At 49.0% G+C, this 26,653-nt stretch overlaps 2 protein-coding genes across 3 annotated transcripts in view; one reads left to right on the forward strand and one right to left on the reverse strand.

Annotated features, from left to right (window-relative positions):
* Nucleotides 1-12,270, forward strand: part of SMURF1 (SMAD specific E3 ubiquitin protein ligase 1) — a 117,761-nt gene extending 105,491 nt beyond the window's left edge. Inside the window, exons 10-18 of the mRNA XM_006859746.1 lie at nucleotides 5-203; nucleotides 1,829-1,932; nucleotides 6,235-6,349; nucleotides 7,653-7,831; nucleotides 9,385-9,522; nucleotides 9,883-10,003; nucleotides 10,465-10,666; nucleotides 11,534-11,609; nucleotides 12,107-12,270. Of these exons, the coding sequence (XP_006859808.1) occupies nucleotides 5-203; nucleotides 1,829-1,932; nucleotides 6,235-6,349; nucleotides 7,653-7,831; nucleotides 9,385-9,522; nucleotides 9,883-10,003; nucleotides 10,465-10,666; nucleotides 11,534-11,609; nucleotides 12,107-12,206 (1,234 nt within the window). The 3' untranslated portion in view covers nucleotides 12,207-12,270. The remainder of the gene's footprint in view (nucleotides 1-4; nucleotides 204-1,828; nucleotides 1,933-6,234; nucleotides 6,350-7,652; nucleotides 7,832-9,384; nucleotides 9,523-9,882; nucleotides 10,004-10,464; nucleotides 10,667-11,533; nucleotides 11,610-12,106) is intronic.
* A 6,442-nt stretch (nucleotides 12,271-18,712) lies between these two features.
* The window catches only part of TRRAP (transformation/transcription domain-associated protein), a 111,106-nt gene continuing 103,165 nt past the window's right edge, over nucleotides 18,713-26,653 (reverse strand). Inside the window, exons 68-70 of one of the 2 annotated variants that reach the window (XM_006859748.1) lie at nucleotides 19,869-20,072; nucleotides 19,590-19,784; nucleotides 18,713-19,027 (exon numbers count right to left, since the gene is read on the reverse strand). In XM_006859748.1, coding sequence (XP_006859810.1) covers nucleotides 18,743-19,027; nucleotides 19,590-19,784; nucleotides 19,869-20,072 — 684 coding nt within the window. In that variant the 3' untranslated portion in view covers nucleotides 18,713-18,742. The remainder of the gene's footprint in view (nucleotides 19,028-19,589; nucleotides 19,785-19,868; nucleotides 20,073-26,653) is intronic. The other variant, XM_006859747.1, reaches the window with a different exon arrangement.

The following is a 26,653-nucleotide window of genomic DNA, read 5'->3' on the forward strand; positions in this document are numbered from 1 at the left end:
TCAGTCACCAGTGCCAGCTAAAGGAGCCCAGCCAGCCGCTGCCGCTGCCCAGTGAAGGCTCAGTGGAGGACGAGGAGCTGCCTGCCCAGAGATACGAGCGGGACCTTGTCCAGAAACTCAAAGTCCTCAGACATGAACTTTCACTGCAGCAGCCCCAGGCTGGCCATTGCCGCATCGAAGTCTCTCGAGAGGAAATATTTGAGGTACAGAATTGAGCGCAGCTCACTGCAGGGCAAATGCTCTTCAGCGCTAAGCATGTCTATGCATGTCTTCCCCTTCATTGAGTGTTTCACGGTTAATTTCATGCTAAGCCAAATGCAGATGTTTGTCAGGACCAGTGCCTGTTGAGAGGGAGGGAAATATATTTTCTCCTGTGATAAAAGTTGCTAAATGACGTCACTTTTGGAGATGAAAACGGGCAGTTCTGTGCTCCGACTATTGTCGTTGCTGTCCAGTCAATTCAGGCTTGTGGTGCCCCCGTGTACCCCCGTGTGGAGCTCCTCCATAGGGGTTTCTTGGCTGTGATCGCTGTAGAAGCAGATGCCCACCTGCTTTCAACCGCTTGCACCTCTCAGGACCTCGTAAACAATGTGGTCGATCCCACCACTTTTAGTGGTTCTCATAAGGCCACTCTCAGTGGCTTCCTTTCGCTTCCTGGGAAGGTGACTTCCCTGCATTTCCCTGTCCAGACAGGCCCCTTTTCCTCAAAAAAGGTGATTCCAGGATAAAGTCCAAACTGGCGAGGTGGTACCCTGCCTGCCTTTGAGAGCCATAGGCAGAAGTTATGAAATGGGCCTGAGCCAGGTGGTGTGAACGTAGATTCTCACTGCACTTCATCAGCTGAGGGTGGCCCCTGAGGGCGAGAACCACCTCTGCAGGGAAACAGGTGCCAAGGAAAGGTACAGGCCACCTGTGTGAGCCAATGTGTAGGGGGTGGGCCGCGCTCTTTAAAGTTGCCAGATGAGAAGAGTGGAATTACTACCATCCTGCTGCCGCTTGGTGTCCTTGCCACATCCCCTCTCCTTCAAGTGTGAGGAGAGTCTGAAGTGCCCTAGCACTGAAGCCATCTACAAACTCTTAGGGCGCTCCACTGAAAATGCTGAACCGGGGGAATACTAGCCTGACAGCGTGTTTCCTATGCTTCAGGCTAAGCGGCTTTGTCTTCCTTAAACCGTCTTTGGCATCTGGGTGAATTTTCACCTCAGATAAAACAGGCTTGCAGTTGTTCTGGTATTCAGAATTGCTGATGGCATCGTCATTTTGGTAACAGTATATCCGTGGTTTATAAGGCACATTGAGTTAATTTGTGTAGAGAAAATCAACTCTAGTGAGGACATTGACCTTAAGCCATTAATGATCATACTGAAGACAGTGACATGGTTTTCCTTCGTGTAGTATTGGCCAAAGGGCCCTGGTGGCGCAGTGGGTTGGGCTGCTAACTGAACAGTGTGTGGCTCGAATACACCAGCTGCTGCTCAGGAGGAAGATAGTCTGCTTTTCATAAGGTTTGTTGTTGTTACGTGCTGTGGAGTCGGTTCCAACTCATAGCGACCCTGTACAGGGTTTCTGAGGCTGTAAATCTTTACAGGAGCAGGAAACCTCGTCTTTCTCCTGTTGGAAACAACCATGCAGGTTGGCTGTGAGTTGGAATAGGCCCCACCGTAGTGGGTTGGGGTTTTTTAGTTTAGTGTTTGTTATCTGAGGGAAAAACTGATGGAAGCAGCAATGTGTTAATATTAATATTCTGATCTAACTTGAATGAATACATTTTTAGTGGGGCTCCACCATCATGATTTTGAGACTGACTCGGTAATTTTTCTATGTATAGGAGTCTTATCGCCAGATAATGAAGATGCGGCCAAAGGACTTGAAGAAGCGCCTGATGGTGAAATTCCGCGGGGAAGAAGGCCTGGATTATGGTGGCGTGGCAAGGTAAGGTTTATTGGCCCCACCACAAGGGTCTCAGCAGGACTGTAGAAAGATGTTGCCCCAGAATAGGAGTCCCCCTTCTTAGCACCTTGTCACTGACCATAGCTGGGCAGCCTGGCGTGCAGGTGAGCAGCTCGCTAGAACGTGTCTGGTTGCACATGATCTTCACTGCTGATTTCACTTCGTGAAGGAGCTAGAGTGAAACCTTGCAGTTTACCGTAATCTTCCTCGGGGAGCACATCAGATCGGACCCAGATGCGCGGAGTCTTATTCTGATGTTCACAGGGGCTTTACTTTCCCAATAGAGGGCGTAAGTTACATTTGTGTCAGGAATTTTGAGAACATTTTTTTAAGGTAAGGTAATTCCTGAGCTCTCCTGAGCACGCTGAACTGTTAGCGTTTCTTTCAGTAGGTGCCCTCTTTCACTGTATGGCTCCAGTCAGGCATCGTCTGCTGACTTCCAGCTCATGGCCCTACACCCCAGGGAGTGGTGTAATAAGGGTTTCATTCATAGCCTCATCTGCCAACTTAGTAATAGTGTGGTTTCCTCGTTAATCCTTTGCCTCATTTTTTATTTCCCAGCTCTTTGCTCTCCCCCTCCCAATTCCCTTCTTGTACGTTTTTTTCCCCTAATTTAAAAAATAATTTACTCATTCTTTGAATTCCATTGAAATACACAATATAAAATGAAAATAGAATTGATTAGTACAATTCAATTTTCATAAAGTAGGATAGCCCTGTAATTTTGTGTACCCTAGTAAGAATATTTATTGTTAGCTATTGAGACTCTACATTGTAGCAAGTAGTAGGAATACAGTTGTTAAGTACCGTTGAGTCTTTTCCGATTCATAGCGACCCTGTGTAGGGTTTTTGAGGAATGGCTGGTGAATTTGAACCGCTGACCTTTGTAGTTCAAACCGACTTGCAGTCTAGTGCATTAACTCACAGCACTCCCGGAATCAAGAATAGCGTTGTGAGCAGCAATCTCTGCATCCCTGTCTATCCCAGGCGGAGATGTTCTGATTAAATTCCTGCAGAAATCCAGAGCGGTTAACTCTGAGGGGCTACAAAGGAAAGGCCTCGGAGGACTCCCCAGCTCGAGAAGCAGCCACTTGTTCTCCCAGTTGAGAAAACACCCACAGATTCTCAACCTGTGTCGCCAGCAAATGTAGGCCTCATTCCGTTTCCGGTTGGAGTTGGGATTTCTTCAGCAGCCAAAAAAAAAAAGGACAATGAAAAGTCTTCTCAGGGTGTGACTTTTGGGCCCTGGGACAGACTTTCTGCTCCTCTTCATTGTCTCGCCACCTCATGTTCTGACCCTCCATTGCCCTTGAGCCCAGCCCGGAAGAGAGGGGTGTGTCAGGTTGGCTGTGGCACACCTCTGCGCTAGAAACGGGGAGGTATTTTTCCAGATTGCCCCAAGAGTCTGACATCTTCCTTTTGGTGACTTCTTGCCGCCATGTGCACACTCCGGTGGGAGACCTCCTTGCTGGTCCACCTGTGGCCTGAGTGCAAGTGGAATGAGTTGTGTGTGCTTCTCTCTGCTGGGTCTCTGAATAGGTTCAGTCCGCCTCTCCATTTACATTTTTTCCCCACATTGGTGCTCCTAAGTGCCGTCAATTCAGTGACCTGTACAGTGTTTCCCAAAGAGCAGTTGGTGGGTTTGAACCATTGACCTTGCAGTTAGCATTCCTGTGCTGATCCTACAGCACCTCTAGGCATACACATGAGCTTGAAGTGATGGGACTTAGTGTCCTGTATTTTCTATAGCTGGCCCAGTCTGTCATTTAGGGAAGACTTATCCTTGATTAACATGATGGGGGAGCGGCAGCCACAAAGCCGAGCTCTGCAGAATCAGTGCTGACTCACAGGGACCCTCTGGGGAAGAGCTGAGCTGCTCCCTTAGGTTCCAAGGCTGTAAATCTCCATGGATGCAGACTCCCTCAGTGTGACCGGTGGGTTCGAACCCCTGACATATTGGTTTGCTGCTGCGCACTTTAACCACTGTGCCACCAGGACTTACGGGAAAAGAACTGTGCCTCTTAACTGAGTCAGTTTGAGCTTGGTAGTTATTTGACCCCAACTCTTCTCAGTCTATAACTGCGGATTTTACCCAAAAATTTAAGTTGCAGGTGGAGCAGGGGCTTCAAATGTTCATGATGAGTTCCTTCCATTTCCCACGGCCTTTGTGAAGCCCCTCGTGTGTGTCTGTGCTGGGCCCTGAGCCCGTTGCGTCCCTCGGTCGTATGAGTAGTTAGGTGTGTTCTGGTCATCTGTAAGAGCTGCTAAGATGCCTCTTCACCTTGTCCCTGTCACACTCTTTGCTCACATTTCAGTCACTTCCTGTCTAGACTGTTGCAGCTCCTTGGCTGTTTTGAAAATGGTGTCTCACAAATTCAAACTCCCGAACTGGGAGGCGCACCTGAGTGCTAGTTGTTGTTGTTAGGTGCCATTGAGTCGGTACTGACCCACAGCGACCTTATGCACAGCAGAACGAAACACTGCCTGATCCTGGGCCAACCTCACTACTGTTGGCACACTTGAGTTCATCGGTGCTGCCACTTGGCCAATCCATCTCTCTGGGGGTCTTCCTCTTTTTCTCTGACCCTCCAACTTACCAAATGACTGCTCCCTCCTGACAATATGTGCAAGTATGAGAGACGAAGTTTGGCCATCTTGGCCTCGTAAGGAGGACTCTGGATGCACTTCTTCCAACACAGATCTGTTGGTTCTTTTGGGAGTCCACGGCACTTTCAACACCATAACCCAAAGGCATCAATTCTTCTACAGTCTTCCTTATTCACTGTCCAGCTTTTGCATGCATATGTGGTTATTGAAAATACCATGGCTTGGGTCAGGCGCACCTTAGTTCTCAAGCTCTTCAACACTTTAAAAAAAAGGTCTTGTGCAGCAGATTTTCCTAATGCAATGTGTCATTTGATTTCTTGACTGCTGCTTCTGTGAGTGTTGATAGTTGATTCAAGAAGAATGAAGTCCTTGACAACTTCAATTTTTTCTGTTGATAAGAACGTTGTTTATTGGTCCAGCAAGGTTGTATTATCTGCATATCGCAGGTTGTTAATGAGTCTTCCTCCAATCCTGATGCCACGTTTTTCTTCATATAACCCAGCTTCTCGGATTATTTGCTCAGCATACATGTTGAGTAAGTATGGTGAAGGAATACAACCTTGTCGCACACCTTTCTTAATTTTAAACCATTCAGTGTTCCCATGTTCTTTTCAAACAACTGCCTCTTGGTCCAGGTACAGATTCCTCATGAGCACAGTTAAGTGTTCTAGAATACTCATGTTGATCCGTTTTGTCCCATTTGGAGCCCCCACCTCACAGCAGCTCTCTTGCCCATTCTTTTGAGTTGGTCTGATAGGTGGTTGCCAACTGTCACCATTCACAGGAGAAGGGTTTACACGCTGGCATTTGTGCTTCTTTTCCGTGTCCTGTTTGAAAGAGTAAGACATTTCGGAATAAAATTCAGAGAGGGGCTGCTATGGGAATGGGTTGTGTATCCATTCGAAAAGATCTTCAAGTGGTAGAACAAAAGGCTAGTTGTGGATCCGCTGTAGGTATTTTCATAAAATCCCATCATCCTTGGGTTTGTCAATACCTGGCCAACCACAATTCAATCATTTAGTTTCTGTTTTGCTTGTTTGAGATTTAAAAACATCAATTAAAACCATTTTTATAGTGAAATGATTCCAATATAAAGGAATTCAGAGAGTTCCCACATGCTGTATTACCCCTTCCAGACTTTTAAAGGCTCATACTTCATTCTGAAAGTGAGACTCCTGAATTCCACATAAAAGGGCATCAGAATTAGACCCGAAGTCTCTCTGAAACTCCTTTACCTGCCTCCCAAGACTGATAGGTTTTCTTCTTATTTAAATATGTTTACTGTGGCGAAAGAAAAGGCAACCTGAAAAGGACCCAGAATCCCCAAGTTTGTCACCATTCACATCATTGGCCTGGGGGATTCATAATGATTCATGAGTTGCTTCTAAATGTTGTGAACACTGAGTTTTGTCTGGGAAAGTTGGTGACTCTTTCTTTTTGAGAACAGAAAAGCCGTTTCTGGGGCTTCCGGAAGTGTGCTCTCACTTCCCTAGGCCAAGCTGCATGGTCTGAACAGACCATCCTCTCAGAGAGCCGCTCACCTCGCTTATACTGGGGTCAGCCTATGGGGGGTGGGGGTGGTGAGTGAATCCACCCCCTCTCTTCAGAAGAAACTCATGTTAAGATTTGAAACTGGAAACGGCAGCACATAACAGATGTCCTTGTGCTTCTTCCTAGGGAGTGGCTTTATTTATTGTGCCATGAAATGTTGAATCCATATTACGGGCTCTTCCAGTATTCTACGGACAACATTTACATGTTGCAAATCAACCCAGATTCCTCCATCAATCCTGTAAGTACAGAGGAATGAAGAGCTTGGGGAGTGCGTTGGAGAGGGTTTCTTGTGTGCATCTTCCTAACACCAGTGTTGACTTGTGATTCACAGCAATCCTGTGTAGGGTTTCTGAGGAGCAACTGGTGGGTTTCAGCTGCTGACCCTGTGGTTAGCAGTCTAGTGCTTATCCTACTGGGGGGTCCACCTGGTCTTTTTTTCTTTATATATAATTTTGAGTTTTGTTCCCCCAATTTCTTCCACTCTATTCAGGACATTCTAGTGGAAACCTTTTCAGAGCAGTTGGTAGCCATGCCCCATTGAGTTCTTCGGGTCTCCTGGTTGTGAAAACTGATGTTCATGGGGGTGGTCCATTAGTCCACTTGCCGGTTTTTTATTTTTTTCACTCTTTTGTCCAGGCTGGGGGAGACTAAGAATGGCACTTTAGAGGGCAGCTGTCAAGTTTTTAAAGACCCCAGTCACAACTCACCAAAGTAGAATGTTGAGCATTGTCTTTGTGGATTGTTATATGCCAATTGCCGTAATATCCCCCGGGACTCATTCCCTCAGGTGTTTGGTAATATCTAAAAACTCCTTAGTATATGCTCCCTTTCCCTCACACCCATTCAGCCTTCCTGTCCTTGGAGATATCTTTAACTGGAGTCTTGGTTTCTGGTGTAAGACGTGTGCAGACTCGGGAGTATAGAATGAATGTGCGGGTGAGAATTGGATCGTGTGGTCATTGGGAACCTAAGTATGATGTCGTCACTGAGACCGATAGCTTGAGTATATGTGTACTGAATGAGCTTTGCTGCCCTGGAGGGACTCAGACCTTTATTCCTTTTGCTGAGAAATCAAGGAGAAGCCCCACTTGAGCATTCAGATATGTTTGGAGGAATCCTATGAGATGGTTATAATGCAAATTTAAAGTAGAAAGTGAGGTACGTTCCTGGTTTTAAAATGATTAGCTTGTCTGTGCTGGTTTCTTTTGCAGGATTTCTTTTTCCGGGGGTGGAGGTGGGCAGGGGGAGCGGTGGGAGCAGGGAATTTTTACCCCTCTGCTCCTTCCTTTCTGCGCCATCCACAGGGCCAGCTGCCCGTTTTCTGAAATTTTCTTTCTCCTCATTCTCAACAAAGGGTCCTGCGTTTTCACTGTACTTGGGCCCCACACATTATACAGTGATTCTGAGCAGAAAACGTGCCCCGCATTCTGATGGGGGACAGGTTCCTATTGGGATGCCTGAGGAACAGGTCTCCCAAGAAGCCTGTGGTGCCAACCGGCTGCCATGTCCTAATGATGGGTGTCCTCTGGTTCCCCCTACAGGACCATCTGTCTTACTTCCACTTTGTGGGTCGCATCATGGGCCTTGCTGTGTTCCATGGGCACTACATCAACGGGGGCTTCACGGTTCCCTTCTACAAGCAGCTACTGGGGAAACCCATCCAGCTCTCGGATTTGGAGTCGGTAGATCCCGAACTACACAAGAGCTTAGTGTGGATTCTGTAAGTACACTTCACGGAAAATTCCGAGTTACCTGCCTGAGTATGAGACGGAAACCAGTGTATTTCAACAAAAGGCCAACTCTGAGCAACTATTTAACTGACGTTTTCTCTTCCTCCTGTTGGGCCAGTTTTTTCAAGGACTAGTGTCTTTGGCTGTTTTCTGTTTTGGAGAGAATGTCAGGAATGTTAGGAGGAGGGAATGCTTGGCTTTTCCAGTTATGCTGTAGTGGGGTCAAGAAAGTCACAAGATAGCTGAACATGTAGCAGCTCTGGGTTCAGAACTGACCTGCAGCCCGACTTTGCAGAGTGAGGAGCTGCTGGGAGCAAGACAGCACCTCAGGAATGAAGGGCTCCAAATTGAGGCAAAGCTGAGTTGCGGCCTGGCTCTGGGCTGCCTCCTCAGTGTTTCAAACATGAGGATGAGAAACTGGTTTCTTAAAATGGTTGTTAGGTGCTGTCAAGTCAGCACCAGCTCTCAGTGGCCTTACGCATGACAGAACGAAATGAAACTTCGTGTCACCCTGTGGCTGTCTATCTCAGTGAGGGTCTTCCCCATTCCTGTTGACCCTACACTTTCCTGAGCTTGATGAGACGAAGCCTTGCCATTCTGGCTGTACTTCTTCCAACACACAGACTTGCTTGTTCTTAAGTGCCCTCAAGTTGGTTCCGACCCACAGCGACCCTGTACAGGGTTTCCGAGGCTGTAAATCTTCATAGGAGCAGAAAGCCGCATCTATATCCTGCAGGCTGGCTGGTAGTTTCAAAATGCTGACCGTGAGATTAGCAGCCGGATTCGTGACCACTACGCTCCCAGAGCTCCTTTACGTGGCCTTAAGAAGGGGCCATCAAACCCAAACCAAACCCACAGCTGTTGAGTTCAGCTCACAGTCACTTTGGTGTAGGGTTTTCCAAGATGGGAAATCTTTTTTGGAGCAGGCACTTAACAACCAAACCACCTTAGCTGCCTCCTGTCCAACCCGCCTCAGTTGGCCTTGAATTAATACTGTGTAAAGCTCTGGTAGCGTAGTGGTTACGAATCGGGCTGCGAACCTTAAGGTCAGCGGTTCGAAACTACCAGCTGCTCCGCAGGAGAAAGATGAGGCTTTCTACTCCCGTAAGGATTTACACCCTCAGAAACCCTGTACAGGGTCGCTATGGGTCAGAACCGACTCGACGGCACTTAACACCAACAACAACAGGTAAATATGGATGACTTAAAAAACTAACACAATGAGAGAAACAAGATTCTCCCATAGTCCTTTCTTGGAGTAGCTGGTGTTACTTTGTGTCCCATCCCACTACCTAAAGAGGAGCAATACTATGAACAGTGATCTTGTCTTCCTAGTGGCTTTTTCTCCGTGGATTCCCCTCTAGCTCCGTCAGAAAGCAGCGGGGGGTGCCCATCAGCACCTCCTATGATGACAAAGCCACTATCTGCAGCTGTGCCCACCCTCAGGCCCTTTGCTGCTCCGGGTGTGGCAGTTGGTCCCTGCCCTGTTCCACTTGTTGCTGTGTGGTGTTAACGGTACCCCCTTGCGTTCTGCCCTGGACAGGGAGAATGACATCACCCCCGTGCTGGACCACACCTTCTGCGTGGAGCACAACGCCTTCGGGCGGCTTCTTCAGCACGAACTGAAACCCAACGGCAGGAATGTCCCTGTGACAGAGGAGAACAAGAAAGAATATGTCCGGTAACGTCCAGGGGACCGCCCCGGGCACAGTGGGGTATGCGTTTAGACCACTGTACCCCTTCACATGAGGTCCTTGTGCCTGAACTGCCTGAGCAGCAGCCGCCAGAGTGGCTACTTCTGGGAAACAGGTGTGTCTGTGCCTAAGCTGTCAGCTTTTACGTCCTATATGTCCTTCTCCATTGTACGTGGACGTTCTGATGGATGCTGTGGGAAGGCAGGTCTGGCCCCTTCCACAAAGAATCAGAATGTCCAGTAGCACCTGCTAATGAACTTGATCCTTGGTAGGTAGGGAACATACTGTGAGGCTCTGGATGGGAGAAACACGATTCCTTTCAATTTGTGGGTCTTCCTCCTTTTCAGGTTGTACGTCAACTGGAGGTTTATGAGAGGAATTGAAGCCCAGTTCCTAGCGCTGCAGAAAGGCTTCAACGAGCTCATCCCTCAACATTTACTGAAGCCCTTTGACCAGAAGGAACTGGAGGTGTGTGTGTGATGGGCCCGTTGCTCCTTTAGGACTGGCAAGGCGGGTGTCCCTTTGGGCAGCAGCGACTCTGGTTGATTCTTTGGTTTGAGACAGTTGTCCTATGTGTTTGGCCTTCAGCTGTTGATCTTAGCCTGCTGCTGGTAATTCTGGAGCTTTCTCTAGGGCCTGGGGTAGAGGCTACTTCCTCTGTGACTTTGATTCCTGTATTCTCTCAAGTTCTCTTCACCCTTTAGGATCGTTCTGTTCTGCCTTCCAGGGGGTAGCTGGGGGTTGGGTTTATGATTGGTGGTGGTGATAAGTGGCTCTGACTTACAGTAACCCTCTGTAGGGTTTCTGAGGAGCAGCTGGTGGGTTTGAACTACTGACTTTGTGGTTGGCAGTCCAGTGCTTCTCCCATAGCACCACCGAGGATCCTGTGTAAGGGAGACTTGTACTAAGTAACTACCTGCCCTTTGCAGCTGATCATCGGTGGCCTAGATAAGATAGACTTGAACGACTGGAAGTCCAACACGCGCCTAAAACACTGTGTGGCTGACAGCAACGTGGTCCAGTGGTTCTGGCAGGCTGTGGAGGCCTTCGACGAAGAGCGGAGGGCCCGGCTCCTGCAGTTTGTGACTGGCTCGACGCGCGTGCCTCTCCAGGGCTTCAAGGCTCTGCAAGGTGACTGAGGTGGAGGCAGGGCTGTTTGGTTCTGTGGGGTTCCTGCCCAGCACAAGGGAACAACAGCGCCCAGCCTAGAGGGGTTGGTGCCCCACTCACTGTGCACCTGTTTCCAAGCTGCTGCTTGCTGGGCCACATTCCCCTACAGTAAGGTGTCTGGTGGTGGGACGGAGTTCCCAGCAGGGTATGGATGGATCCGCACTTCTCAGACAGACAGTGAAGGGGTTAATGTCACTTGAGTTGCTGCAGGGGTTTGTGAGAGGGCTCATGTGTACAAGGTGTTTCAGAAAGTTCACAGAAAAATTCTATTTCACTTTGTACAAAAATTTTGAGACCCCCCTGGTACCTGAGAGCACCGCTCTGTGCTGACCAGCCAGGTAACTAACTAGAACAGCCCCCTTTTCTCTGTTGTACAGATGAAGAAACAGGGGGCTTCCCTCTCTCACACCCCCAGTGCCAAACTAAGGCAGCAATGTAGAATTCCGTGAGGCCAAATCTTGCTTGGCATTTGTAATTTAAAAAGCCACTTTTAAGGTTCTTATCGGTGTCTCTAGCTGGTGGGCATCTAGTTCATTTCTTACTCTCAAGCTGGGTGAGTTTAGTGCACCAGCAGGTGGACTTCCTGTCCTGAGAACTCGGTGTAGACCTTCCTTCATCAAGCTGGACTCAGGGCTCTACCTGGAGAGGGCCCAGAACCCTAGATCCTTCTTTCTCCTAATCTTGTGCCCACTCATGAAATGTTTGAAAAAGGAATCACCATGATGTCAGCTCCCCTGGTCTGGGCTCCTGGGTGGTCCCTGCAGGCGGGCACGGGACTCTGGCTTGTGAAGCGCATTAACTAGAATGTTGTCCTGTAAGGCTCTACAGGCGCGGCAGGGCCCCGGCTCTTCACTATCCACCTCATAGACGCAAACACGGACAACCTTCCGAAGGCCCACACCTGGTAAGGACGCCACAGTCTGTAGTGCTCTGTCCATCTTCATGTGGACGACAGAGCTCAGTGTCTCACAGGCCTGGGCCCACTCAGGCTTCTTCGTGGAGTTAGGAAGACAGATGTGTGCCTGTTGGTCACGGGCTGCCATCTTGGTTGAGTGGAAGTGTTAGGTGGGGAAAGTCGAGTTTCTATCTGGACCCCAGTTTCCATCTCACCTGCCTACCGAAAACAACTTTTACCACAAACTTCACCTTCAGAATTGGTATTTGCAGGGGCCTATATCCTTAGTGGTTTAAAAACCATTTCTGTCTTGGGTGTTGTGTGGGGATTTGGGGAGCTGGGATGAGGACTCTCTAAGAGCAGCCCTATGGGTCCCCAGAGCCGTTCCTTCCCAACAGTGCACCCCCAGGGCCTTGGGGCCACAGTGTAACAGCCCCCCATGTGATAGTGCTCACCTGAGTACTCTGCATATGTCCTTGGTCACCCCCACTTTTGTCTGGTTGCAGCTTCAACCGAATCGACATCCCGCCATACGAGTCTTACGAGAAGCTCTATGAGAAGCTGCTGACCGCCGTGGAGGAAACCTGCGGGTTTGCGGTAGAGTGAAGGGCAGCTGGGAGCCCAGGCTCGAGCTCCGACCACCAGCCACATGCACACTGACCTCTGGTGCTTCCCGCGACACCACGCCAAGAGACCGGATGACCCAAGGGGCAGGGCGGGGGGACTCGGCTGGTGGCCCCACCCCCTTCTTCCTCCTTTTTGACTCCCACTCCCCATCACCCATCCAGTAAAGGCAGCCAGGGTCAGACTTGGGTCCCACAGGAAATTCTGCCCTGGTGGTGACCCGGAGCAGACAGGCATGGTGCCCAGGCCTCTGTGAGGTAGGCAGCAACGATCTTACCTGAGCTGGAACTCCAGGTTCCACACCCGCAGCCCACCATGGGCAGATCAGCATCTAACTGAAAACCGTTCAACAGATGCGTGCTGCTTCTTCGGGAAGATAGAGGTATTAAGACAGTAGCTTCCGCTGGAGGCACGGCTGCCTCTTTCCAGGGTGTCCAGCCTGAGACGTTTATTTTGCACAGAGATAAAGTATCTTTAAGAGTCCCTTTTGCCGCATCATCCAGTGTGAAATATTTTTCCAATGAAAACCCAACACAGTGGAGCTTGTCAAAGAACCGACCAAACCAGCCTTAGACCCAACCAGCCGACCCCGGCACCCTGTCCGCCAGCATTCCAGAGGGCGGCCAGTGAGCATGGTACTTGAAATATTCGACCATCAGTGGACAGCCTCGAGCTCACCATCAGTGGACAGCCTCGAGCTCACAAAACAAATGTGTTCCAGCTGCTGAGAGCTAAGCCTTAGCCGTGGGAGGGGTCCCAACATCCTTCATGACCGAAACCCGCCAGGGGGGACAGATGTCAGGTGGGGCATGACCCTTGGCTCACCTGCCCAGGTGTCTCTGGAGGAGGAGAGGTACACGTTGCATTCCGAAACCATTTTCCAGCCTCCACGAAAGTTTGAACAAAAGGACGTGCTTTCAACTTTGTGTCGGTTTTGCCTTTGGACTCTGTGCAGGGCTTTTGCTAAGAGCATTCAGCTGCTGCTGGTCATGGTGGACGATAGTTCTGTTTTGTTGCTAATCCCTTTACATGGGTGTGTGGGAACGGATGCTCCTCTGCTTGCCCTGAGGGCAGTCTGCTTCAAGTGGGTGAACCAGATCCGCGCTGCAGCAGCAAGTCCAGCTGACCCAGCAGGTGATGGTCACGCCAGGGGCTCAGCTCACCCAGCAGTGAGGAAGACCGAGGAGGACCGTGCATCCCGCTGCCCTTCACTGGCTCCATGCTGGTTCTATCTCCCTTTGTCATCCACTCCTGGAGAAAGAAGGGAAATTACAGACCCCGCAGTAGGTCTGCTCTCACACCTGGCCTGAGGAGGAGGCTCAGACGATGCTGGCCTCGTGGTGTATCAGAGTAAAGGGCCACTTCTTGGAGAGGATGTGGTGTTCCTCCAGTGTGCTCGTCTTCTCCTTCCAAATAGGCCACACCAGAGGCTCTGCACCTGTCTGACCCCCACAGACCCACTCTAAGAAGACAGCATAGCAGCCAAGGGGCTCCGCCGACACTCAGGGACACAGCAGACACCGTGGCCCTGGCAGGGAGGAGGGTGAGTGAGGCACAGCAGAGCGCTGGCTTCAGAAAGCCGACCTGCCAGCAGCTCCACATTCGATGCCAAGCTCGTGCTGCCATGCCCCACATTCTAGCTGGTGGTCACAGCCCGAGGTGTCAGGAAGTCCCTGCCAAGAATCCCACCCCAGCTCACCCACACAGAATATGGATTTTTAAGATTGGTTTATTTTTGTTTATCAACCACTTTATAATGTATTTTTTAATTTATTTTGTAACGTCTTGTTTTTACGTATTGCTGCTATCTCCTTGTTACTCTTTTCCCACCATTTTTATTGCTGATTATTTTGTGAGAGGTGTACACTAAGGTTCTGTTTTAAGTCAAAATCAAAAAAGTATTTAAAGAGATGCTAGTTCTATTTACTGTGCTCATGGAACCAGCTGGAAACAACACTGCAGCCGGCGGACCCGGAGGTCAGGTTCATTTTGTTTTACATATGCAATAAATTCACAACTTTACAGCTGTGTGTGTCTGGCATCCGGGGTGGAGGTGGTACCACGTCTCCTCAGCCTCAGAGGGAGGGAGGCCGGCTCAGGGGAAGTTTCCAACCATGCCTACGTGGAACGAAATAAGTTCAGTCTGGATTTGGCCCCCACATGGATCAGGTGGCGACTCGGGGGGTGTCAGGCTTGTCCAGGGACAGCTCCGTGCACCCCGTCTGCCTCCTGGCTTCAGGGTTCTGTTTGCACTGTGAACTCAATTCTTGGACCAACATGAGAAGAGTTGATGAGGGGTTAGGGTTAGCTTTTCAAAAATCTGTCCTCCTTGAGAGGACATGAGGGGCAGCTTCCAAGTGTTTTTCACATCAGGCTAAACCCGATCGATTGTGACATTTTAGAAAACTTGTTCTTTTGGAGCTTTCTCGTTTGTTCCTCGTCTTCCCCAGGAAGCAACCTAATGATGCCCTCTACTGTCTGTGTCCCCACAATGACTATCAGAGGTAGATCCACCCGTGCAAAGTGGAGTAAAGATACCGGAGTTTTTCCTCCTATCTGCTCTGGAGAGGCAGGGGGATTACACAGAACACACACGCCACATCTCCCTGGAGGCAGGGTAGGCGACACCCAGAGCAGGGTGAGGCTCTGGATTGGATCTTGACCTTGGACAGATCACTCCAACAGCACCTCAGTTTCCTCAATTAGGAACGCAGCTACAGTACCTCCTTCTGGACTGTGTGCACAAACGTGTGGTCTATATGAGGCACGCAGAGCCTGCAGCGGGCCTCCAACCCCGTTAGTGTTGGCATGCCTTGAAGACATATTCCCTTGGCACGCTTGCGCCTCCTGGGAGTGAGCACCCGGGGAGACTCCGTGGGTTCGGTGAGGGCTCGCACTTCCAGGCAGGTGCCATGAGACTTGGGGTCCTGACCTTGACCAGGGAAACCAGTTGGCTGGGTGGGAAGGCACGATTTTTGGGCATTTCACCCAGTTTACCGATCTATAAACTCAGGCTAACCTAGCTAAAGGGGCGGGGGAGATCTGTAAAGCAACATGTACCAAGGGGTCCCAGACGCTATCAGCAGGAATGAACCGACTTAATAACCCAACAACTCTACTAAGGGTCCCCCCACCCCCTCGGGCCTCCAGCCTCTCCTGGAGGAGAGCCCACTCCTACCTTGGTGCCGACAAACTGATTCTAACGTGTGGCAGCCTCACGTAACAGAATTGCTGTGTGATTTTTGTGGCTTTTTTACGCAATCAGGTTTTCTCTAGTGAAATCACTGTGGTTTTGAAAAACCAACCTGTTAGGTTAGTTGTGAAGTGATGTCGAGTCAGTTTTGACTCATAGCCACACTGTACAAGGTGGTTTCCATGGAACAGCTGGTGGGTTTGAACCACTGACCTTGTGGTTCGCAGTCCAATGCTGATTCCCCAGCACCACACCAGGAGTCCACACTAGTTGTTGTTAGGTGTCATCGAGTCGGTACCGACTCATAGTGACCCCATGTACAACAGAACACTGCCCGGCCCACCACAAATGCTGCCACCCACGGGCCTCCCTGCCCCACAGAAATGCTTCCTGCCCTTGTCCATGGGGGCAGCACTGGGGACCAGGGGAAGGCTCCCCAAGATAGGGTTTCCCAGTTCTCTACACAGAGCTGCTGCCCCAACATGGGATACTAGCCACCAGCCTAGGGTCCCCTCCCCATTAGGGTCAGTCAGCGTGGGACTCGGAGCAAGCGGCCAGCTGAAGAGCACATCCCTCATGCCCACACACCACACAGACCATGTGCCGATGTCTGCAGCCCCAGGCCACCTGGCTCCATTACACTGACCGTAATGCTGTGGAAAGGATCTGGGTCACAGCAGGCACCAAGTCCTGTGGCGGAAGTCTGTCACTTTGGTCTCAGCTGGGAACGTGCTCAAGGGCTATTCTGTCTGCTCCTCTCCGGGAACACGTGGCTCTGCTGCCCATTTCCTGGGTAAAAGAAATATGACAGTGAGAACCCCTGCTGTGACCACCCCCAATGTGACCAGGCAAAGCTGGACTAATCTATGGCATTTCAAGACAAAGTTTGCTTCGATTTCACTTTGTTATAAAACTTACTTGGAACTTGTTAAGTTGAAAACGAAATGTCTAAGTCAAGGTACTTGCCCCAAAGTCATGTTTGGAGAGCTGGGAGCCTCGAACGTGGGGCCCACTGAGGACCAACCTGCTTCCAGAAATTCCAACTCATGGTTGAGTGAAGTCTGACGACCTTGCTGAGTTGTGGGGCCACCATCCTCTTTCGTGGAGCATGGATGGGACACCAAGCTGGGTGGAGAGGGTGGCCTGGCCTAAGCACGTGGGTGTGAGGGATACAAAGCTGGCCCCTTCCCTGGGGGTCAGATGGGAACGAGGCCCCGCAGACAAGCATCCCCACACTGGACACCTGGTCTCCCCAGTTCTAGTCACGGTCAGCTCCGTCCTCCTGGTTTGGCTGCTGCTCTCACCCCACCTTCCAGGTGTCACCTGGAGCACCTTTACACAGGTCTCTGTACATCGCCTGGCTGGACTCTGACTGAGCCCCCGGAGGAGTACCCAGAGCCTCGCCACAGCTTACTTACAAGACCCATCTGACCTCAAGTTGCCCTCATGCTCACAGTTTGTCCCTAGACAAAGCAGGGCCACCTTGTTCCTCTTCTCCATCACCCTTGGCCATAAGTGGGGTTCCCAACCACACAGAGGCGATTCAGACCCAGGAAGTAAGTCCACTAGCTAGGATGGCCACATCATCTCCCTCGCCAGACTCAGTCACCCAGAAGCTGCCTCTAACTTTGGTTCCTGGGCCTCTGAAGACGAGTGGTGCCCCCTGGATTCAACACTCAGTGAATACATGGTACCTGAAGAACCAAACCTTCATTTCTAACAGAACACACACAAAAACACCATGGAGTCTTTCACTATCCCACACGTGGGGGCTCCCCAGAGGACCACGTGGGTGGGTCTAACTCCCTAACGGGTTCATTCAAGTGGACCCAGCTGGCAGAGCATAGACACAGGACTTTGGACAGATTCTCCTCTGACCACTCCCAGAATACCAGCCTCAGCAAGGTGATGGAGCGGCTCAAAAATGGCAGACAGCACGTGTCTCAGGGCACACGTGCACACACGGCTCGCTGCACACATGACGACCATGCGGAATCCCAAGACACTCTCCACAGAGCGAGCTCAGTAGCTGGGTGCAGCTCCGAGAAAGCAGGGAAGCTGCAGACCATCATTCTGGGGTTCACTCTGGGTCCTTGGACAGGCCTCTCCATCATCCTCTGAGCTGAAGTCCTCGTGTGCGAGTCACAGGCACCAAGCCAGGCTGGATGGTCCAGAGACGGGCATGAGGCCTGGAGTGACCAGCCCAGGACTTGGCGGCATCTCACACATCTTGTCTTGTCCACCAGGCTTGGCCTCAAGGTGAGGTCTGTGTGCCAGAGGGGTGGCAGGAACATGCATGGCAGGGTCCCTTTGAGGTACAATCCTGAGTGCCATGTGAAGGGCCATCATTGAGGCAGATGGCCATCTCCTGTGGGCGTGTCCTTCAAGTTCAGAATACTCAGCTTCAGAAGCAGCTCCGCTCCTGCCACTGTCCAGCGAGCAACCATCCTCCAAGTCCACAGGAGGACCCCTGCTGGGTCGCATGGTTACCTGGTGCAGACATGACAAGGGGATAGCCCGAGGCATGTCGAGTCCTTTCAGGCCTGTCTCCCACGTTCCGTGTGAACAGATCACACACAGGCCCACCTGGGAGCGACCCCACACAACAGACGGCACAGGGTCCCTGGTCACACCGGAGGACAGCCTGCCGCAGACCCATCACCGCCTGCGTCACCTCTCAGGAAGCAGCATTTAACACACACATGGGACAACAAAGCCCTTTATAAAATTATTTATTCTAAAAAAATCACACTGTACAAATTTTCATAGAACATTCTCAATATGCAGATTTATAAAAGGGGAACAGAGGACTGGAGTTAACATCTGTTCTGTTTTTTAAATTAGTAAGGAATTTTTTTCCAGGTACAATGATAGGGCAGGTCTCAGAAACATCCAGAATGGCCTGCAGGTCACCTCCAGCGGCCTATATCTGAAACAGGAAGGCGGAAGGCGGTGCTGCTTCGTGGGGAGACCCCGCTGGTAGGCCAGAACAGCACGTCTCTTCCTGTTAGCTGCATGGATAACGGCGCAGAGCGCAGTGTTGCCAGCGTGTAGTCTGCGTTAAAAACAGGCTGCCCTGGGCAGCGGTGAGAGGCTCAGCTGAACATTCACACGGGAGGGAGGAACGAAGAGGAGAACAATTCACAAAACTCAGGCCGGGGGGTGAGGGGGCCGTTAAAACCTTACAGCGCATCTCAGACCTGCCCCTCCTTGTCGCCGGCACAGGCCAGGCCCACTGAGCAGAGTCATCCCTCTTCAGACACAACTACAGGGACACAAATGCAGGACATCGGTGCATTCCCCCAGCACCGGGCCAGGCACGCCATCACAGCCACGGGTGCCAGGCAGGGTCCATGCGGCACAGGTTGTCCAGGCTGTTGGCTGCGGCCACCAGGGTGTTTACCTTGCTCTCCCCGCCCTCAAACTGTGCCAGATTGTGCAGGCGTGTGACGATGGCGGTCACCGCCTTCTGGACCAGGGACACCAACTGCTGGCTATCCATGTTCTCCGGCTGCCCGGCCGCCGACAGCGGGGAGGATGTGTCCTCCTGAGTCTTCTTGTGCCAGGCTATGATCTCGTCCCGCAGCACCGTCTTCAGGATGCCGTCCACCTGTGGGCGAGAGGGAATACAACTTATGGGTCCAGGAAGAGCTTTGGGCCAAGCTGGACGAGCAGCTGGTACAGAATCAGGGCCGAGGATGACCCGAGCATGGGGACGGACAGCAACTGTAAAGTCCTGAACTCAAACCCTATCCGAGGTGCATGTCTACAACACTTTTACCTCAACAAAAATGTCCTATTTCAAACCTGAACACTAAGGAAGGCAATGAAGCCGGTGACCGGGTACCCACTGTGCCGCGGGAGGGCCTGCTTTGCTGTGGAACACTGAAGGGTGCGCCATGTGTGGGCGCCATGCCGCTCATAGTAAGAGCCCCTCGGGTACTTTCTAACCTCACATTTGTACAACTGCCTCCTGAGCCTTCTCTAGATATAGCCTACCTCAGACGCATCTCTGTTCACTGGCCCAGTTAGGGGCCCCGCACCCCCACACAGCCCTGCAGAGGTTCTGCCGAAAACACGGTGCTGGTGGAGGGATAATTCCTCCCAACATTTCAGGGATCAGTGTAAGCGCCCCACCGCCAGAGAGCCAGCCTAGGCCGTGCAGGGCCCACCTTGAAGTTTGGCTGGGCGAAGCACCGGGCGACGGCGATCATGGAGGCTGTCAGCGGGCCGGAGACCCCAATGGTGGTCAGGAACTCGGAGATGTTGGGGGTGAGGCGGAAAGGGACGGGGCGGTTGGCGTCCAAGTCTCCTGTAGCGTCGTTTATATCAAACCGGAAGTACGCGACATTCAGCTTGCCAGTGTCCTGCATCCCAGAGGGGGGCATTTTAGGACCATGGCATCAGACAGAGACAACAAAGGATGAGGCTGACCACCCAAACCACACTACCTGTGCGATCTGCAACATCTCAGGGTTGAGACGGTTTAGGTGCAAGACAAATTCAGCAAAGCCGATCAGGGCCAGCTGGATGGTGAGCATTTTGCGGAAGGTCCAGTAGTCGGTGGCGTTAGGAAACGTGTGCAGCGCCCACTCCTTGAGCATGCTGCGGGGCACCATGTTGCTCTGGACTTCCTTGAGGATATCTCGAAGGACCTGCAGTGGACATGGGAGGCAGAAGGACCTGCAGTTGACAGGTGGACGGAAGCTGGGCTGGCCGCCCACAGACAAGATCAAGGATCAGCAGGCACACAGTCTGGCTTGTCTCTCCCTCTGAGAAGCATGTGACTTATACCTTTTAAAAAATTCAAATATGGGGAAACTTGCCCTACATGCGTACCCACAGAATTCAGGAATGGGCAAGATCTTCCTCCAGAGAAAACCTCCCCAATTGAGATCTCACACACAGCACCAGCAGAGACACACACAAGAGGACAGGTTTAAGGCCCCATCAGCTTCTCCCATTCATAGCGTCCCATAGGGTTTCCACGGCTATAAATCTTAACAAGAGAGTGGTTGGGCTTGAGCTGCCAACCTTGCTGTTAGCAGCCCAATGCTTAACCCACTGCTCTACCACCAGCAGAGCCACTTAAACCAAAGTCCAAGGTGCCTGATGGGCAGTAAGGGTCTGAGAATTATGTCCACACCGCCTTTGGGATGCTGCCCCATCTATGGAGTTCTACTTTCAGAAATTTCAGCACACTGGTCATTCAAAATTCCAGCCGGACTTTTTTTGTTTGTAGAAATTGACAAGCTGATGCAGACACTCAAATAGAAATGCCAGGGACCAGACAAGGCAGAGCATATGTGCAGAGGGTGGTAAGTAACACTGGAGGACTTGTGCCTCCTCTCATAGCTACAGTCAGCAAGACAGCGCGGTCCCGGTGTAAGAGAATGGTACAGAACAGAAAGTTCAGAAACAAGTCCTCAGAGTGTGTGCTCAACTGGGTCTTCGACAAAATGCTAATACATTTCAGGGGCACGCCAGGACACCCATGTGCCACCCACATGCCTCACGCCACACACAAAAATAAATCCCAAATGGATCAAAGACTCAAATGTAAGAGCCAACAACTGTAAGAAGTCAACCTTTAGGGTCCTGGAGTGGGGGAGATAAACTGGACTTTATCAAATAAAGTATGGTTGTTGTTAAGTGCTGTCGAGTCGATGCCGACCCATAGCGACCCTGTGTAGGGTTTCCAAGGAGCAGCTGGTGAGCTTGAACAGCTGACTTTGCAATTCAAACGGCTTTGTAGTCTGGTGCATTAGCCCACAGTGCCACACCAGGACTCCAGATAAAAGTATATACGTACTTTAAAAAGTCACAGTCAGAACAAACAAGACAGCGGAGAGAGTGGAAGTGCAGTGAGGAGCTACATCAGCACAACACAGAACACCAGACCAAGCAGGCTCAGGGGATGGTGTCACAACTCTGAACCACATATAAAGAAATACTTAAGAGAGTTGGAAGGCTTATAGCAAATAGAATTTATAGCAGAAGCAAGAAATCCTGTGCTTTCTAATCAAGGCACTCAGTTGCTCCTGGAGCCGCCATCTTGGTTGAGACCAAGCAGAGGAAGGATCAGAGCAGCCACAGACACCTGACAGAACCACGGAGATAAAGGTGTGGACATTCTTTTTTCGTATCTGTTTATTGGCCTCTCGCTGTCTGTGCACCTCCATTGTGGTGACTAGAGGGGGTGCTTGAGCGAGTGGACACTCCACCCCTACACCCAGAGGATTCTGTTACGCATGCACACAGATCTCCTCAAAATTAAAAGTGACAGTTTCCACTTAAAACCAAATGGCAGCGCAAAATGGCCACTGTTTATCACTAGGAAAAAGGCCTGAACAGGGGTTGTGGAGCGGACAGGCAGACTAAAAAGGAAACAGTCTGAAAATTAAATCCTTAGTAACATCATAACGACCAGCAGTGGCATCTTGAAATTTTTCAGGAAGAAGAGTAAAAAGGGAAGTTCATCTCCTCATCACATCTACCAGGAGGCAATCAGAAAGCATAAAAAATACCAAAACACATCCATCTAAGTTTTAAGGCCACAGCTAACCACTGAATATGCCCAAAAAACAGAAACAGATGACCATATCAGTATATGTCCAGAAACAAGATAAAGTGACTAAGACACATGAACTGGAAGTAGACCCACACTCCATACTGAAAGGAGGGTAGGTTTTGGAAATGCCTGAGAAGGAATTCAGAAAAGTGATTATAAAACACTTTACAATGGAGTTGAGAAAAATAAGGATGAAGTCAGGAAAGCACTGCAGGAACAATCAAATAAGATAGATACAGCATTGGAAACAATTCAAAACCTACAGAAAGAGGTCCAAACAATTAATAAAAGACTATCAGAAAAAATCGACAATACACTGAAAGGGCAAAGGAGTAGAATTCAAGACATGGAAGCCAGAACTACTGAGCTAGAAAATGAGTCTCTCAAGATTTATCTAAGATAGAAGAACAAACAGAAAAAAGGATAAAAAAATCTGAAGAACGTCTAAGATTCATATTGGACAGCATGAAGAGGAATAACGTAAGAATTACTGGCATTTCTGAACAGGAAGAATCACACAAGTTCACAGAGGAGATAGGTGAAGAACTTCTGGAAGAAAATTTTCCTAACATCCTGAAAAGTGAAAAGATAAGCATATAAGAAGCTCAACGAACCCCAGGAAGGATAGACCCTAAAAGCAAAACACCAAGACATAATAATCAAGCTTTCCAAAATCAAAGATAAGGGCAGACTCTTCAAAGCAGATAGGGAAAAGAGAAGTGTAACATACAAAGGCAAGCAAATCAGACTAACCTCAGATTTTTCAACAGAAACCATGCAGGCAAGAAAGCAATGGGGGAAGACGTATATAAAGCCCTGAAAGAAAAAAACCTGCCGATCAAGAATCCTCTACCCAGCAAAGCTGTCAATCAAAAATGATGGTGTAATCAAAACATTTCAGGATAAACAGGAGCTAAGGGATTTTGCCAAAGCCAACCCTGCTATGAAAAACATCCTAAAAGGAGTTCCATGGCCAGAGAACCAACAAGAACAGACAACCAGAGACTGATGCACGGGGCAGCATCACCTGGAAGTCAATAGACAAATGGGTTTCTGAGGTTGTAAATCTTTACGGGAACAAAAAGCCTCATTGTTCTCCCACGGTAGTGTCGAACTGTTGACCTTGAGGTTAGCAGCCCAACTCATAACCATTATGCTGCCAGAGCTCCTAGAACTCAACTAGAGGAAAATAAAAACTATTTTTGATAAAAGAAATGAGGGTAAATTGCTACAATTTGATGAACTTGACCTATATTCATAGAGGTAGTAACTCTAAATACCAACAGAGAGGGAAGGAGTCTTTACATCACATATCAATGCTATCTCCCCTCTGTACACAGGGTAGATAGGGACGGGCAACTTAAACATTGGCTACCTAAAATGAGGGGGCGATAAAGGCATGAAGTGACGGGCTTACAAGGTTTCAAGAGGGAGTTTAGTTTAAGAGTATGTGGGGGAAGAAATAGTCGCCACTGAATAGTTTTCATCTTGTTTAGAAGGGTCTGGTGAGAAGAGATGGGGATAAAATTCTTATGATTCAACAGTGAGTAATTGTTATCATGACTAACTGCAACTGTCCTAATTGTAAAGGTAGAGGTTTTGTAACAAAATGGGGGAGCAGTCAATCTTGCAGTCCAGAAACAAAAGACCTTAGGACCATCAAGGGAGAATGCGGGACCTTATCCAGAAAAGCAGCGACACCAGAGATGGAGGTAGAGATGGGGGCATCGAGAGGGGGAGCGGCTGAGGTCTAGATTCATGGGAAGAGACGGACTAAAAGCTGGCGGCCAAGAGGCAGACTTGCAGAATATGTCCTTTGGTGGTATAAGTTACTATATTATGCCTGAGTGTTTTTTGTTTTTGTTTTTTTTAAAAAAAGAGCTAGAGTGAATAGATAGAAATACTGTTACTGATGGTACATGGAGGAGAATGCAATCATTGTCATCAAACAAGTTCTATGATTTGTTAAATGTAAAACTGATGATCTGTCCTGTAAACTTACACTCAGTCCACAATAAAAAAAAAAAAAAAAAAAAAAAAAAAAAAAAAAAAAGGACATTGTCAAGAAAGTGCCATGACACACCAGAGGTGGGAAGCAACATTTGCAAGTCATTTGTATCTAACATACATAAAATTACAAATCCACCAAAAAAGCAGATGATTTTAATAGACAGTTCTTGACAACAGACATGCAAGTGGCCAATAAGCAGGTGAAAAACCTCTCCACAGTCTTATTCATGCAAACTAAAATCCCAATGAATACCTACACCCACAACTATTAACCAAACCAACCCCCAATGAACACCTATTAACCAAACCAAGTCAAACCCCAACGAGTACCTCCGAACCTTGGACTTTGTGGTCAGCAGCCAGGGCACCGTCACTTGTGCTGTCTAATCGGTTCTCACTGACAGCAACCCTGTCTAGGGTTTCTCAGGAGATGCTGGTGGTTTGAACCACTGACCATATGGTTAGCAGTCCAGTGCTTTCCCTGTAGTGTCACACCAGAACTTCGATGAGGATGGATGTTACTGAGCAGACCCACTGGAGACTGTAGCACTGAGGAGGGAGGATGTGGAGGCAGTTGAACCCTCAAACATTGTGGTCTATTCTGGGAGTTTGGAAGTTCCTAAAAATACTGAACCATGAAGTGGTTAAGTGCAGCTGAGTCATTTCCGACTCATAGGAGCCATGTATAGTATTTCCGAGGAGCGGCTGATGGGTTTGAACTGCCAACCTTTCCGTTAGTAGTCCAATGCTTATCCTACAATGCCACACCACAAGTCCATGCGATCCATCAATTCAAAACTTCATGTCTGAACAAAAATTTGTCCCTAAATTCTCACAGCATACTATTTTTGTTGTTGTTGTTGTTGTTGTTAGGTGCCATCAAGTCGCTACCGACTCACAACAACCCTGTGCACCACAGAAGCAAACACTGCCCAGTCCTGGGCCAACCTCACAATTGCTGCTATGCCTGAGCCCATCGCTGTCACCATTGTGCTAATCCTTCTCGTTGGGGGTCTTCCTCTTTTTCTCTGACCCTCCACTTTTACCAAACATGGTATCTTTCTCCAGGGACTGGTCCCTTCTGACAATATTTCTGAAGTATGAGAGAGAAAGTCTGGTCATCCTGGCTTCCAAGGAGCACTCTTGTGGCACCTCTTCTGTTGGTTCTCTTGGCAGCCCATGGTACTTTCAATATTCTCCTCTTAACACCATACACTCAAATGCATCAATTCTTCTATGCTCTTCCTTATTCACTGTCCAACTTTTGCATGCATATGAGGCTACTGAAAATACCATGGCCCGATCAAGCGCCTGCAGCTTAAGTCCTCAAGCTGACATCTTTATCAACACTTTAAAGAGGTCTCACGCAGATTTGCCTAATGCAATATGTCATTTCTTGACTTATGGAAATGAGTGTTGATGGCTGAGCCAAGCAAAATGAAGTCTTTGACAGTCTCAACTTTTTCTCCATTTACGTGGATGTTTATTGGTCCAATATTAAGGAATTCTGTTTTCTTTACATTGAGATGCAACCCATAACGAAGGCTGTAGTCTTGGATCTTCATCAGTAAATGGTTTAAGTTCTCTTCATTTTCTGCCAGCAAGGTTGTATCATCTGCATATCACAGGTTGTTAACAAGTCTTCCTCCTATCCTGATGCTATAGTTTTCTTCATATAACCCAGCTTCTTGAATTATTTGCTCAGCATACAGACCGAATAAATATAGTGAAATACAACTCTGGCCCACACCTTTCCTAATTTTAAACCAGTTGGTGTTAAACAACTGCCTCTTGGTCACATATAGGTTCCTCATGAGCACAGTTAAGTGTTCCAGAATACTCGTACTTCACAATGTTGTCCGTAGCTTGTCCTGATCCACATAATTGAAAGCCTTTGAGCAGTCAATAAAGCACAGGGAAACATCTTTCTGATATTCTCTGCTTTCAGCCAAGATCCATCTGACATCAGCAATGACATCCCTCATTCCACGTACTCTTCTGAATCCAGCTTATACCTCTGGAAGTTCTCGGTCAATGTCTGGTTACAGCTGTTTCTGTATTACCTTTAGGAAAACTTTACTCGCATAGGCTATCGATGGTACTGTCCGATGATCTCCACCTTCCGTTCATTTGTTCACATCTCTTTGGGATGGGCACAAATACACACCTTGTCCAGTCAGTTGGCCAGGTGGTTGTCTTCCAAATTGCTATACATCAGTTTGTTGAAAGATTTCAATTTGCATGCCACCTATCCTGGTGCCTTGTTCTTTGCCAATGATTTCAATGCACCTTGGACTTCTTCCCTCAGGATCACTGGCTATTGATCACATGCTACCTCTTGAACACATTAAGATCAGTCGTGAAATAGAACACTGTTTGTGATAGGATATAATATTCATATGCCTATAAAGACCAGGTAATATTACTTAAATTTATGCACCAACCACTAAAGCCAACAATGATGAAAATGAAGCATTCTACCAACTTCTTCAATCTGAAATTGATCAGACATGTAATCAAGATGTATTGATTATTGCCCATCAACTGAAGAATGGATAAACAAACTGTGGTACATACACACAATGGAATACTATGCTACCTTGAAGAACAACAAGGAAGCTGCAAGCCACCGCATAACATGGATGAACCTTGAGG

This window comes from Chrysochloris asiatica, unplaced genomic scaffold (genome assembly GCF_000296735.1).
Source record: "Chrysochloris asiatica unplaced genomic scaffold, ChrAsi1.0 scaffold00034, whole genome shotgun sequence".
In the NCBI taxonomy this organism is placed as follows: Eukaryota; Metazoa; Chordata; class Mammalia; order Afrosoricida; family Chrysochloridae; genus Chrysochloris; species Chrysochloris asiatica.